The sequence below is a fragment of the Crocodylus siamensis genome, chromosome 1 (assembly GCF_052110815.1).
Source record: "Crocodylus siamensis isolate JL-2025a chromosome 1, ASM5211081v1, whole genome shotgun sequence".
NCBI classification, from domain to species: domain Eukaryota; kingdom Metazoa; phylum Chordata; order Crocodylia; family Crocodylidae; genus Crocodylus; species Crocodylus siamensis.
The window spans coordinates 424,193,887-424,209,310 of NC_143395.1; the positions used below are offsets into that span (position 1 = coordinate 424,193,887).

Below are 15,424 nucleotides of genomic sequence, written 5' to 3' on the forward strand. Positions count from 1 at the left end.
GTGATGAACGACCTCGCCTGGGTGCGGCTGCGTGCTCCCTTATCGCACTCAGGTGACGCGCTCAAGGTGAGCTGCCTGCTTTCACCTATCACCTCTCAGGGTCTGTGTCCCGGCCTGATTTGGCGCTGCAGACCGGCCGACCTCACCTATGCTGGTGACGCTCTGATAACCAAAGCAGTGGTATGGCAGCGTTTGTTGTAACCCTTTTGCGATGGTTGCGGGGAAGAAGGGCAGGGCTCGCCATCTCGGTGCCTCGCGCATCGATGCCACCATTACGGCGTGCGTGTGACCTGCCCCCTTGCGCGAGGCAGCAAGGGTTGACTGTGTCTACACCATAGCATCATATTCACTTTCATTATCTGGTGCTTGTACGGCCTCATAGCTATTTAGGTCAGCTCTGGGTAAGCGTGTATATACGAAAGCGGATAGGTGAATCAGGCGCGACTTTAGCCATTGTAAGAAAAACCAGAACAAACAACAAACGGTAATACCCGTCATGCAAATAATCAGGGCGGTCAGCGCTAGTTTCTTCAAGTGTCTGAGGCCGAACACGTCGAGCCAGCCGGACATCCACTCGAGGTTGGATCCTACGTTGCGAGCTTGGTGCGTGAGGTTGCGAGCGACGTCTGTTCCTCCTAAAACATCGGTGAGGTTGAAACTGTGGCCATGGGATCGCAGGCAACAGTCTGCAAAGTCCTCATGTAGGTTAAGGGGCAGGCGAGGGGCAGAGTTGTTGTAGATGCCTCCTAAGGTTTGACATAATCCCCCCAGTCCGGACGTCCAGATGGGACTGTGAAATGTCATGGTGGGTTCTTCTTGATCGACTCGGTCATAACCATAGTCTATAACCATCCGGCCCAGCCAGACGAGTGGCCGTTCCCCTGGATGGCGTGCGGTGGACGTGATTAGGTCACGGATGTCTACCCGGGACCTGCTTCGCCAGGAGGTCGTCGTCACCGGGTGCCCGTCTAACCCCACCGTGACCGTAGTGGTGCTGATCAGGAGGGCCGTGGCGGGTCGCGGCAAGTCCGGCAGGGGAGGCAGTCCGGGTAGAGGTTGGCGAAGCCCCTTTTGATGGCTCTATGTCCTGGCCCCCGTATGGTGGAGGTGGGGTGGACGGCGCGGGAGGTGCAGCCTCGGGTGGCTGTGCCGTCTTTGCACGTCCCCTTTTTCTGTATCCGCGGCTTGCTGTACTGCCGCACAAAACCGCGACTCGAGATCGGAGTATGAGCGCACGGCATTTACAAAGTGTTGGTAGAGGATACCCAGACACTTACGTTCATCCCAGGCCGGACCAGTCCATTTGTGCGCGGCTTTTCCGTGCGTCTCCAGGTCGCTGATGAGATCCCCGGCCATTTCGTGCCCCCTGGAGCGTTCTTTTACAGGCGGGCAATGGAAATTATGGACCGGTATGGGAGCTCCTCGACCTTTTAGATGTGGCAGACCTCTGGCCCATGTCTGCGTGGGGGGGTCTCTTGTCCCATACCCCTTAACTTTCTTCAAGGACACAGTGTGCCCCTCATCATATGGGCGGAGCAAGGTCTTGGGGTCTGAGAGGCAGCCGAGAGCAGCCGGGGACCCCTCGAAGGCCCGCTCCTTTTGACCCTTCTTTAGAGACAAGGACCCTCGGCAGTCTTTTGGGGCCGAGCTTGCAGAGCGGTAACTCGTATGCACCCAAAGTTGCGTATCATCATCGGTGGTACGGCGACCAGCGGATCCGTGAATCCTGTTCGTGACGCCATGTCACGCAGCTGCCCGATCGCAGCGCAGGGACCGGAGCGGCGGGGTAGAGGGCCGGCTAGCTCCCTATGGGACGGCGAACGCGCGTCCAGCTCACGTCGCCCGAAGAGACCGGAGGTGAGGCGATAGTCACGGAGGCGGAGAGGAGTTGGAGGCAGAGGTTTATTTACTCACAGCGAGCGTTGAGGAGAGAAACGAGATGCAGAGGAGTAGACTGCTAATCATGTCGGGCCGGCAACGAAGCGGCGTCCGGCGGTTGCTCGTCGCGAACGGGAGGGGGACGCAAGGCGATCAGGCTAGCGTCCCCCGTGATAATCGACGCGGGTGATGAACGACCTCGCCTGGGTGCGGCTGCGCGCTCCCTTATCGCACTCAGGTGACGCGCTCAAGGTGAGCCGCCTGTTTTCACCTATCACCTCTCAGGGTCTGTGTCCCGGCCTGATTTGGCGCTGCAGACCGGCCGACCTCACCTATGCTGGTGACGCTCTGATAACCAAAGCAGTGGTATGGCAGCGTTTGTTGTACCCTTTTGCGGTGGTTGCGGGGAAGAAGGGCAGGGCTCGCCATCTCGGTGCCTCGTGCATCGATGCCACCATTACGGCGTGCGTGTGACAGAAAGAAATGAGACTCCTTGGGCGGCTTGGCAGCAGAGGCTTGTGCTTTTGCAGTGGGAAGAGAAAGGGTCATGGCCAGATGCAGGCATAATCTATCAGGTTGTTTTGCACGCAGTTGGCAGCAGGCAGATGTGTTATACTCCAGCCAGGGCTCTGGCATTTCTCTCTCTGAAGTCCTCTCTCAGGCGGAAGAGTCTGGCAGGCGAGGAGCCCAGATCTGCGTCTCTGCAGCTTATAGCTGGCACACAAAGCTTTGATGGTCTTGCAGCCTCTCTTCTGGGTTTCCAGCAACTTCCCTGCCCTCTGCTCCTTTTTGATCCCTGCGGACCGCAGACGAGCGTCAGACACCTTCATAAAAGCCGCATGTAAAGAATGCATTAGCTAAGTGCTTCTCGTTAGCTGGTTATTAGAGTTATTTGCTCCGAGCCAGAGAGAGGCCGAGACTCCTTTCAGCACCGAGCTGAACTTAGCGTTGCAGAAGGACCAGCTCTTCTGTGCCGTTGTGTGCAGGCGCTAACATGCCCGCGTGTGTGTTCGCCCACTCGCAGGCACACCCAAGCACATCAAAGGTATTGGACCCTGATCAAAACCATATGCAGGTCAGTTAGGAGCCTGAACAAACGTTGCAGCTGGCCCTCTGAGTGGTACTAGTCAAAGCTGCTTTTCTGATGGAAAGCTTAAAGGTTACATTAGACATGAAGCTTTTGTCCGTGCCAGGAAAAACAGGGTCTGTAATTCGTCACTGGGAAAGCTCATGCAGGAGAAACTGGTGGGTAAGCAAGACACAAGCAGCTCACCACTGTGGGGACAAGAAGGTTGTGAGTTTGGGTCTGGGTGGGTGGCTGGGCCTAAGCTTCCCAGCTGGAAATAGAAGGTCTTGTGGGTTGGAGACATTTTTACAGGACTGGTGAGGAGATGATGGGGGAACTGGGCTGATTTAGTCTGCAGAAGAGAAGACTGAAGGGGATTGAATAGCAGCCGTCACCTCCCTGCCAGGGGGTGCAAAGAGGATGGAGCTGGACTGGTCTCAGTGGGAGCAGATGACAGGACAAGGAGCAATGGGCTCCAGCTGCAGCAAGGGAAGCTGAGGTTGGATATTAGGAAAAACTATCTCATGGGAAGGGTAGTGAAGCAGTGAAGCGGGTTACCCGGAGAGGTGGTGGAGTCTCCATCCTTCGAGCTTTTTAAACTCCGGCTAGACCAAACCTTGGCTGGGATGATGTAGTGGCAGGGAGCAGGGGGTTGGACTAAATTTGACCTCCTGAGGTCCCTTCAGCCCTCATTTTCAGTGATTCCTGCTGCAGGGTATGTGAATGTGGGGCAGTGCAAATGAGGGGGAAGCAAACTTAAAAGTGGTCCAGGGTGAAGCTTTCTTATGCATCTCAAAACAAGATCAGGGAAGTCACAGCTATGTGGTATCTTAGAAGTTGGGAGTTTGGGAGGATTTTGAAAGAAAAAGGGTTTGGACAGATATGGTTAACGCAGAGGTTCTCACTGTTTTTAGACTCCAGGTTATCAAAGAATCATAGAAAATGCAGGTTGGGAGGGAGCTCAGGGGTCACATCTAGTTCATCTCCTGGCTCCAAGCAGGACCAGCCCCAGCTACATCGTCCCAGACAAGGTTTTGTTTACCCGGGGCTTCAGCACCTCCAAGGATAGAGATCCCACCACCACTCTGGAAAGCCTGTTCCAGTGCTTCACCACCTTCATCATGGGAAAGTTCTCCCTAATATCCAACCTCAATTTCGAACTGAGACCATTGCTTCTTGTACCTCCTCCTCATTGAACCCCGAGGGCCCTCAAGGCCCTTGTCAGAAAATGCCAGCTCTGAACTGTCACTCCTTTTTTGACTGCAGAAAAACCCTGGAGCAATTCTGCTGATGGACCATGACAGGTCAGTATGGTTTGCACACGTACTGGATTCTCATTGGAAATCTTCGGGTTTATCTTGTGAATCACGTGCAAGTGTTGGCACACCTGGCAGTGCTGATACTGCACAATCCCCTTCAAAGGATCTCATGGTACTGTGGTTCACTGAGCTAAGGGAAGTATCACAGCCAACAGGGCAGAGAACATCCAGAACGAATATTCACCCATCAGGCTTCAGGGCAATCATCGCCTATAGTTAGGGAGAAACTGCCCCAAGATGAGCAGGATTCCAGGATTTCATAGATTTCATAGACATCAGGGCTGGAAGGGACCTCGGGAGATCATCGAGTCCAGCCCCCCACCATCCTGACCAAAGGGGCAGGAAGTCAGCTGGGGTCATAGGATCCCAGCAAGATAAGCATCCAATTTGCTCTTGAAGGTGTTCAGTGTAGGTGCTTGAGCCACCTCCGCTGGCAGGCTGTTCCAGACCTTGGGGGCTCGGACAGGAAAGAAATTCTTCCTTATGTCCAGCCTGAAACGGTCTTGCAGGAGCAATAATCTATCCTTGTGGCTGGTTCCCAATATGGAGTAATATTGAGCAGGTTTTTTTTTGGTATTGGGTGGTGGAACCGGAGCGTGCTCCATCCACTCCATGCATTGACCTGGTATTGCAGTGCTTCCAGGACCGGTGCTAAAAAACAGAAAAAAAAAAAAAAAAAAGGTCTTGCAGGAGTTTGTGACCGTTCGACCTCGTCATCCCTTGGGGCGCTCTGGTGAACAGACGTTCCCCCAGATCCTGGTGGTCACCCCTGATAAACTTATAGGTGGCCATCAGATCACCCCTGAGCCTGCGCTTTTCCAGGCTAAAGAGTCCCGTGGCTCTCAGCCTGTCATCGTAAGGTCTGTTTTCCTGACCTCTGATCATGCGCGTGGCTCTCCTCTGGACTCTCTCAAGCTTCTCCACATCCTTTTTGAATTGTGGAGCCCAAAACTGGACGCAGTACTCCAGCTGCGGCCTCACCAAGGCCGAGTACAAGGGGGAGAATGTCGTCCCGGGATTTGCTCGAGAAGCATCTATGGATGCACGCCAGCATTTTGGTCGCTTTACTAGCCGCAGCATCGCATTGCAGGCTCATGTTCATCTTGTGGTCAGTGATGACCCCCAAGTCTCTTTCTTCCGTAGCGCTAGCCAGCGTAGCACTGCCGAGCCTATACGGATGCTGCAGGTTTTTCCTCCCAAGGTGGAGGACCTTGCATTTTTCGGTGTTAGACACCATCAGGTTCTCGTCTGCCCATTTGCTGAGCTTGTCCAGGTCAGCCTGGATCGCCCGCCTATCTTCTGGCGTGGACGCTATGCCCCAAAGTTTGGTGTCATCGGCGAACTTGGCCAGTCCACTCCTGACTCCAATGTCCACATTGTTAATGAAGATGTTGAACAATATGGGTCCAAGGACAGAGCCTTGGGGGACCCCACTGGTCACAGGGCACCACAACGATTGACTCCCATCAACCAGCACCCTCTGGGTCCGACCACAGAGCCAATTTCCCAGCCAGCGGATCGTGGTGGCCCCAAGGCCACAAGTGGCCAGTTTCACCAAGAGGTGACCATGGGATACCAGATCGAAGGCTTTTTTGAAGTCAAGATATATGACATCAATCTCTTCTCCCTTGTCCAGGTGATAGGTCACCTGGTCGTAGGAGGAAATGAGATTGGTTAAGTAAGACCTACCCGCAACAAACCCGTGCTGGCTATGCCTTAGGATGTTGGCGTCGGCCAGTCCATCAAGGATGGCCTCTTTAATAATCTTTTCTAAGACCTTCCCCAGGATAGAAGTCAGGCTGATGGGCCTATAGTTAGCTGGAACCACTCTCCTCCCTTTCTGGAAGATCGGCACCACATTGGCCTTCTTCCAGTCTTCGGACACTTCACCAGAGCGCCAGGAGCTCTCAAAGAGCCGTGCCAAGGGCTGGACAATGATGCTCGCCAGCTCCCTGAGATTGTCAGGGCCGGCTGACTTGAAGGTATCCAGACTCTGAAGCTGTTCCTCCACAAGGTCGGCATTGATGAAGGGCAGGCAGGGGATCTCCCTCACCCGGATGATCCACTGAAGGATCTTTTCTTTCACTTGCTTGGGTGCATAGGATCCAGATGTGATACTGTATTGAGTGGGCCTGGGCTCTGTTCACATCTGGCAGCATTTATGGCCCCAAAGGTATTTAGGCACTTAACTTCCCATGGGGATAAATCAGACAAACCCATGCCTAAATCAGTTCCAGGCCCCTAAATACCCATGTGTACCTGGCTGTATGTTCCTTCCTCTGTTTAACTTAATGAAGAAACAACTTTTGTTGAAGCAAGGGGTGGGGAAAATCAATACGAGGCCTGTACGAGGTAGGAGTGAAAGCTCCCCAGTCTATTTTAGCCCAGGTACTTCCTTGTATCATCGTCACCACTGTAGTGTCTGAGCATTTTGCAGCACATGCCTGGCATCGCTCCTGTGCTTTGCCTGTCATTGCCTTCCCACAGGAGAAGTGTGCCATGGGGCACTTTGTTTGAATAAGATCTTTTTGTAGCTGTTATGTAGGAGGTGGATTTTCTTTCCTGTGCTTGGGCTTGTTTGCTTTCATAAGAACTCAAGCTGCTGAGCTAGCTCTGTGCCAGAAGGTAAGGTCCAAGCCAGCCCTGTGAGCAATGAGGCGAGTGAGCGTGAAAGCAATGTATCCTTGCAGTTCAACGTGAATATTTAAATGGGCAATTATAAAAAAAAGAAAGATGCATTTCAGGTTGGCTGCAAGATGGCTTGATACAGTGTCCTTGGATGAGGGAGAGCAAAAATGTCGTTGCTGACAACAGGCCGTGATAAACGGTGCTCGTTTGCTCAAGGTGGTAGGGAGGAGGTGAGGGAAGATTAAGGACACATCTCTATTAACATACAAATCACCATAGTGGTGTGTGGGGGGCAGCTTATTAAGCTTGTCTCCACTAATAATCTCAACCAAACCATGTTAATGATATTAACTAATACTAGTGAATGGCTCAGGGTTGCAAAAACCCGGCAGAACAGAGGCATCCGGATGCCCTAGAGAGGCTGGCGATATGCAAGGCGTAGAGCAAAATAAGGCTCAGGTGGGAAAATGGCAGCGGTGTGGGATGGGAAGGGGGAACCCCAGAAGCAACACAACCAAAAATGTTCTAGAGGGGAAACTGGACAGGAATTAAATGTGAGTACAAGGTCCAGTGTCCTCCGGAGTCTTATAAATATTTTCCAGAGGCAGCTGGACCCAAATGTCCTTTAGGGCAGAGAGAGAAGTGGGTGAGTGGGGTGCACTGGTGATTTGTTGCTATATCCTAAAATGGACCAGGACATCCTAGCCATGCCTCCTCAGCACTGACACCAACCCGTGGGCCCACTGAAGGCACCGGTTCACAGTGTTGTGGAGCTGGGAGTTGGAAACGATCTCTGTTCAGCTTTGGTGCAGCTGAAGCCATCGTAGACAGGGCCGGGAATTAGGAGAAGGTCCCTCCCCATTGAGCAGGGAGGACGTGAATCAGCATGTAGCAAATTTATGCCCACTCAGTTACTGCGCAGTCAGGCACATGTAGACGCGTTACAGCGCAGTGATCCTGTGCGTGCTCTGACTCGGGAGCAACTTCACACTCAAGTCGGAGCACGCACACAGCGTTACTCTGCAGTAACGCCTGCACGTCTAGACGCCAGTCTGAAAGCCGCTTGCTGCGCAGTAACCTGCTGCGTAGTAACTTATTGCGCAGTAAATGCACGTGTAGACACACCCAGGGATGGCAAAACGTCTCATGGGTCGTAAGACTGATCCGGATACCTGCCCGAATAAGGCTGCAGGAAGCAGTTGCCCGAGATAATGGTGGAAGGTGTTGGCTAGCCCATGAGGTTGCTTCCAACTCTCAGCTCCCGCTTGCGCAGCTTTCCGTGTGATAGCGTGGCACATCTCCTCCAGGCAGCCCTGTGAAGCAGGGAGGCATCCTCTATCCTCCCTGACAGCAAGACAGCTGAAGGACAAAAAAAAGGTGGTGGGGGGCACTCACAACACAGGAAGTCTGTGGCCTAGGAGGGGGCTGTTTTTTTGGGGGGGCAGCATGCCCCCCCTTCTGCCTCAGAAGAGCACGCACAGGGCAAGGCGCTTAGCAAAACACTTAGCAAAAATCTAGAAATCTCGGTTCCAAAACGATCCTTTTTATTAGCTCAACTGAGACACTGCGCAACAACAAAACCCAAACTTTTTCTGCAAACTTTCCGGCTCGTGGCCCCTCATCGGGCTCAGGGAAAGTTCAAGAGGGTAAAAAGCCCGGAAGGGGTTTGCGAGGGCGGGAAGCACCCCCCCCCCCCCCGCGTCCCGCCCGCTTGGGAACGCGGCGCCTTTAAGACCGGGAGGGGTCCCGCCTCCCCGGGCGCCGGGCGCCTTCCGGGCGTGGGCGGGGCCAGCGGCGCCTCTTGAGGGGAGCGGGCGGCGCGCACCCCGTCGTGGCTGCGGCATGGCGCGGCGGGCCGTGCTGTTCGACGTGGGCGGGGTGCTGGCGGTCCCCGGCCCGCAGGCCTTCATACGGCGGCACGAGGAGGCGGCCGGCCTGCCCCGGTAGGCGGCGGGGTGTGTGGGGGCCTCGCCCGCCCGCCTGTGCTTCGCGGTGCGACGGGGCGCGGAACCCAGAAGTGACACGGTGCATTCCTTGTGTGTCGCGCCCGGCCGCTCCGCCGGCTCCAGCTGCTGGAAGGGGCTATGAGGCGGCGTCATCCGTGACTTAACCGGCGCTGATCTGCATTGGCGGGAAACCGAGCTGTAGCGGCGGGCCAGGAGGGCTTGATAATTAGTTATGATCATAACACATCAAGTGTTGTTATTGGCATTATTAATGATGATTGGCACTTATTAATAATGAGTGGCATGAGTGTCTATGATGTATAGTAATGACTGCCTTCTATGATGAGATGACGGGCTTTGTGGATGCAGGGGGATGTGGGGTAGGATGCCTTGATTTTAGCGAGGCTTTTGATACAGTGTTGCAGGCAGGCTAAGGAAGTGCGGTGCATTCATCCAGCCGTAAGGTGGATAGAAAACTGGTTGGAGGATTTGGGCTCAGAGGGTTGTAATCAATAGCTCGATGTCTAGTTGGCAATCGTGGCGTGTACAAGCTCCCTATGGTGAGATGACTGGCTCTGTGGATGTAGGGAGACCAGTGGATGTGGTGTACCTTGATTTCAGCAAAGCTTTTGATGCAATCTCCCACACCATTCTTCAGGCAAGCTAGGAAGCATACTTTCTTAGCTCGCCTGCAAGAATGCAGTGGGAGACCATATCAAAAGCCTTGCTAAAATCAAGGTGATTGCACTGGACTGTAAGGTGGGCAGCAAGCTGGCTGGAGCACTGGGCTCAGAGGGTTGTGATCAGTGGCTCTATGTCTAGTTGGCAGGCGGTATCAAGTGGAGCACCTCAGGGGTTGGTCCTGGGCTAGTTTTGTTCCATGTCTTCATCAATGACCTGGAAGATAGGATGGGGCACACCGTCAGCAAGTTTGCAGATGACACCAAGTTGACAGGAATAGTAGATATGCTGGGGGGTCAGGCTGTGATTCAGAGTGACCTTGACAAATTGGGGGATTGGGCCAAAAGGAATCTCCTGAGGTTCAACAAGGACATGTACATTCATGACAATTGATCTCTCCTCCTTCTACATATGCAGTGCAAGGAGAGGTCTTGTGTGGAGTGGGTGTATTGGGTGTACAACAAAGGTGAGAGCTGGTTCAACCTCCTGTGTATTGAACTAGTTGTGTAACAGTATGGTTGACGGCTCTTTGTTAGACCTATTGATGACTGCCTCTCACTGCAACAATTGCAATTAAAACTTAATAGGACAATGAAGAAAGAAGAGTTTAAAGCATTGGAAGTATGGACTGTGGTGACTTTTAAGGTGATCCCTCATTCCCATTGCCTGCAATCTCTTGCATGGTAAGGGAGAAAAAAAACCCGTGCTTGATTATTGGTTTCCCTAGCAGAAGGGATGAGATGTCTAGTTCAGATGACCTGGAACTGTTGTTGAATTCACTTCCTCTTTCCCATGAAATGGGCCACAGGAATAGCAGAGGTCGGAGCTACGCTTCCTGCCTCTAGTGCTGGTTCATGGAGCTAGAGGGACATAGGACTTCCCGGGTCTTCCCAGGACACAACAGGTAGTCTCTGCCTGTAGACCATCATTTATCCAAAGAGCCCTAAAAATCCACTCCCAACACAGTCATAAAGCCTGTCAGGAAAACCAAGCCAAAGTTGATGCTCAGAAGCTAGTTGCTAACATTTGCTTGGAAGACTGTAGGTTGAGATTTAGCTGGAGATGTCAGTCCTTTCCTCTGACCTAGTTTGAAGATGTGGTTGACGGGGCTTGGACCTCGTGATGGTGACTGAAAAGGGCTGAGATTTCTGTGAGATCAAAAAATGCCCAGTGGAGCTAAGCAAGTGGAACAGAAGATCTTGTGCCTACTACAAACGAGGCTCAGTAGAAAAATGAGATTATTCTGGATTGTGCTTGTTTTGAAACAAAGACTTAAATGGTTGGGGCAGAACATGTAGTTTTGAGGGGGCTGGGTTATTTTAGTTTTAAAAAGAAGTTGATGTTGAATCTGTATTATTTTCCCCCCCCCCCTTAATCGCTGGCTGTAATTAAAAGCTATTTCAGTAATACACTCCACATTTAACTGTACCTGTGTGTGTTTTCCCACCTCAGTTTCCTTCTTTCTTGGGGAAACAGACAGCCCATGGGATGTGCCCAACCCTTGTTTTCTCCTCCTGAATCTTGGTTTCTTTTCTTTTTGGTTCCCAATCCATTTCTTCCTCAAGTGGTCCATGAGACCTTTCTGTAACCTCCTATCTCCCTTTTATCAGGAGACTCTGTGCTCTGTCTTGTCTGATGAGCTGTTCCTTTACCTCCTTATGGTTTGCTGTGGGAGGTCGCCGTTTTGGGTCTAGAGTTTGTCAGCTAGACACTTCTAAATAGCTCCTGAAATCTGAGAATCACAGAAACTGAGGGTTGGAGGGACCTCACGAGGTGACATTGAGACCAGCCCTAACTCCATCATCCCAGCCAAGTCTTTGTCAAGCCAGGTCTTCCAAACCTCCAAAGGATGGAGAGTCCACTACCTCTCTGGGGAGCCTGTTCCGGTGTTTTACTACCCACCTAGTGAGCAAGTTCCTTGTAATATCCAACCTCAACTTCCCTTGCTGCAACTTGAGACCATACTTGGAAAATGGAGGTAGGAAGACAGCAGATGGGCTGAGCCCACTTTTTTTTTTTGCAATGCAGCTTGAGTTTGCAATTTCACGAGGTGATAACTGGTGCATAGATTGATTCCACAAGTTGGAAAACATTGTGCCCATTTTACAGATGGAGAGCCAAGGCCCATGGAGGTCCTATGGGGCGGAGCCAGGAATGGAGTCTGATCTCCCAAGCCTCAGTTCAGTGACTAAGCTCCAAGGCTTGACCATCATGGCTGGAGCTAGTCATCTTCCCTGAAATGCTGTGCGTGCCAGGCTCGTATTGGGATGTGGATGAAGCTTGACATGTTCTACCCTAGTTTTAGCTGATCCTGGCATCTGAATCCTGCAGTCCTGGCACTTCATATGCGAGGGCTGCAGTATTTCAGTAAGAGTCTTCCCCAAGAGCATGAAGAAGCAGAGAAATCTGATGTCCAGGTGGAACTGTCTCTAGTAAGGAGCTAGTCTTTCAGCAGATAATGCTATCAGACTGCTGAGAATTTTGAGCTGCTCTTCCCCACTCTTACTCCACTGGGTCCCCATCAGTGATTTGGAGCCAAAGAAGCCTTGTTTCTCCAGACTAGTAAATACCATCTGTTCAAAGCAGAGTTGCAGTCGTACTTGCAAGGCAAGAGGTTCCAAAGGGCTGTTCCCATGCAAGAAATAGCGAGGCTTAGGCTGACAAGATTGGGTGCAATCAGTCTGGACAGGCTTCATGCTTTGAGGTTAAACATTTCTCAACCCTGTTCCAAGCTTTTCCTGTAAATTAACTGGAAGGATCCCAGAGCTGGGAAAAGAGGCATAGTGATATTGCTGGCATCAGAAGGATATAAGCACAGAGATGATACTACGCCTAAGGGCTCTGAGCAACTTGATATTGATGGTGCTGTTTGGCACATGCCATCTGCTATGCAGTGCAAGGTCAAAGCCTGGGTTAACTTGTGAGGACTGGTTTTGTTACCTTGGGCAAAAAGGAAGACTAGGGTGCAGGTGTGAGGGGCAGCTCCACTGAATATCAAGGGGAAGAAGTAGCTTAAGTTGCAGCAAGGGAAGTCGAGGTTTAATATTAGGACAAACTCTTTCATGAGGAGGGTAGTAAAGCACTGGAACCGGCTACCCAGGGATGTGGTGGACTCTCCATCCTTGGAGGTTTTGAAGACCTGGGTAGACAAAGCCTTGGTGGGACTAGACGAACTCCTGAGGTCCCTTTCAGCCCTAATTTTCCATGGTTCTACGTAACTGCAGGATCCATTAAGTAGCTTTCCAGAGGGCCTGTTGGGATCCTTGTTGCCAGCTTCACAAGCTATCAACAAAAGCACCAGAACATAAGGGTCCCAATCCTGCATGGGCTGGTCGTAGGGGTAGGTGTAAGGCAGAATGTGTTCCAGTGCCAGGAGCAAGCAACATAACCGGCATGTCTATACATTCATTACTGTGTCTTAAATACTGCACATTTTGTTTAGCACTTGCTTAATAAAGTACTAACTAAATGTGCAGTACCTAGAGTTGCTGCTCATTAGCACTGGCACATGGTTATTTGTGATGTTTACTGTGCACTGGCCTAATAACAATGCACAGTAGGCTATTAGCACAGTTTGTGCTGTGGTGTGCTACTGAGCAGAGTTATTAGGCTAATGTGCAGTAAGCATCTCATGTAGACAGGCCCTCCCTAGTACTTGAGCTGTGGCTATCCTCTGAGGGGGGTGGCCTGTTACAAACTAGTCAAGGGGGACCAGCAGGCATTGGGGGGAGTCCCTGTCCCCCCAAGCGTGACCAGGAATAACGGTCACAAACTGGCGGAGGGTAGATTTAGGTTAGATATCAGGAGGTGCGACTTCACGGTCAGGGTGGCTAGGATCTGGAACCAACTTCCCAGAGAAGTGGTGCAGGCTCCTGCCCTGGGGGTCTTTAAGAGGAGGCTGGATGAACACCTTGCTGGGGTCGTTTGACCCCAGTACTCTTTCCTGCCCATAGCAGGGGGTCAGACTTGATGATTTGCTCAGGTCCCTTCTGACCCTACAAACTATGAAACTATGTATAAGTGTTTGCACACCTAACCATCCTATCTATCATTGCATGGCACTCTGCAGCAGTCTGGAAAAAGTGTCAGGGCACACCAAGGTGCTGTGACATCCTGGTGGAGAATCACTGTCCTGGAGAGAAAAATATCTGAATCTGTGCTCGGTGAGCTTGTCACCAGTGCCTTTATACCAACCACTCCCTGGCTCTTTGAGCTAGTGATATATTCCCATTGCTGTTCGTAGGTGATGGGGTGCATGGCGATAGGCATCAAGGCCATTCTGCCACCCCTTTTTCCAAGTTGGACTCCACTATAGGTGAGTTCAGCGACCAAGCTTCCTGACAGGACCAACTCTGCAGCCAGTGCTTGTCCTCATCTCTTCCCCCGCTGCATTGTGTTCATACGCACCTTTTAATTTCTAGGAACTTTCTAGCAAGTGTCATCCTGGAAGCAGGTGCTACTGGTCCCTATGGCCGACTGATGACGGGACAGATCACTTTGTCTCAGGTAAGAGATTATTGTGGGTGAACCTGTAGAGCGTGAGCATTGTGAAACCAGCCGGTGGTGGTGGCTTGGTCCCAGGCTTTGCTGGCACCCGGCCTGGCTGGCTAAGAGGTTCTTATTGAATCGTGTGCTAATATCATTGCCCTCAGATTTTTTCGGGACTGGGTTCAACAGTGGTAACTTTATGGGTTCCTCTAGCCTTCAGGGCAGGGAGGTAGAAGCTGTCAAACTATTTCAGATGAATAGGAATCTGGTGAGGACCGTAATGTAGAAAAAACCTTTACTAGTGCTGGAGTCATTGACCCAGCTGTGTTCTGTTACCCTAGACTTCACCAGAAGTAAACTTCTCATGATGGACTAGAAACACCGTATCCCAAGAGATGGACAGTTTTGAGGGGGTTCAGTTTCTCATGCCTGCTTGTTTTAACATATAACATGATCCTTTTTGGGTGATGGGAATGTCACCCTAATTTTTAAGCTGGTCACTGAGCTGGATGAAGATTGCAAGAAGGCGGCTGCTGCTGCTGAGACTTTTCTCCCAGAGAAATTTTCCGTGGCTCAGATCTTTGGGGACTTTTTGGACGAAGGGAGGCTCAATACACCCTTATTGGATGCTGCTGTAACTCTCCGGAAAAATGGTAAGTGCTGGTTACTTATAAGATGGGAAATCCTAACTCTATTATGCCAGGAACTGGGAACGCAGCCCATTCATGTCACAAAGTAGACAAAGCTCACAAACTCACCAGAGGATCATCTTTTAACTGTCCTGGATTCCTAGGTCAAAACTTCAACTTACTACTTTTCCTGCTGGCCAGAAGACAATGGCTGGACTACTTGTTTGCTTTCTATAGTGAAGTCTCTTCCTTCCTCCATTGTCAGTAAACCCAACTTTATTTCCCCAATGACTTTATACTGCAACCCCAAATGTACAGCTTGCCTGAAGGGGGTGTTGGATATACCCATGTTGGCCTAGAGACATAGGCAGGTAAGGTTTGGGGGTAAATGTGATATCTTTTATTAGACCAGCTAAATAGTTGGGAAAATTGTTCTTTACAAGCTTTTGGGCACCAAGGGTGTTTGGGCCCCAAAGATTGCAGAGAACAATTTTTCCAACTTCTAATAAAAGAGATCACATTTAGCCAAAGAGCCTTGTCTATTTAGTGTGCTCGAAGGCGGGGAAGCAGAATTTTGGGGGGCTGGCTCATGTTATAACTTGAGTGGCTGCAGTATGGCTTCAGTTTGGAAACATGCTAGAGGTGGAAATTGAGATCCAGGTGGGTGCAGAAGCCATGCTCTAAGTGTGAAGTTGCATGTTACATTTAGATCATACCAAGGGTACTTTAAAATGTTAAAGTTCGTTAACTCATGCCAGTGCCCTCTGAGCATCTCAAACCTTTATGCCA

At 51.2% G+C, this 15,424-nt stretch overlaps 1 protein-coding gene and 1 pseudogene across 2 annotated transcripts in view; both read left to right on the forward strand.

Annotated features, from left to right (window-relative positions):
- The first annotated feature begins 4,784 nt into the window (after window positions 1–4,784).
- LOC149875719 (U2 spliceosomal RNA) lies at window positions 4,785–4,922 on the forward strand (annotated as a pseudogene).
- A 3,671-nt stretch (window positions 4,923–8,593) lies between these two features.
- The window catches only part of EPHX2 (epoxide hydrolase 2), an 82,948-nt gene continuing 76,117 nt past the window's right edge, over window positions 8,594–15,424 (forward strand). The window contains exons 1-3 of one of the 2 annotated variants that reach the window (XR_016439749.1): window positions 8,594–8,834; window positions 13,940–14,024; window positions 14,500–14,659. Coding sequence is in view for 1 of the 2 variants with exons in the window: in XM_090031115.1 (XP_089887241.1) it covers window positions 8,734–8,834; window positions 13,940–14,024; window positions 14,500–14,659 (346 nt within the window). In the remaining variant the exon portion in view is untranslated. The remainder of the gene's footprint in view (window positions 8,835–13,939; window positions 14,025–14,499; window positions 14,660–15,424) is intronic. The other variant, XM_090031115.1, reaches the window with a different exon arrangement.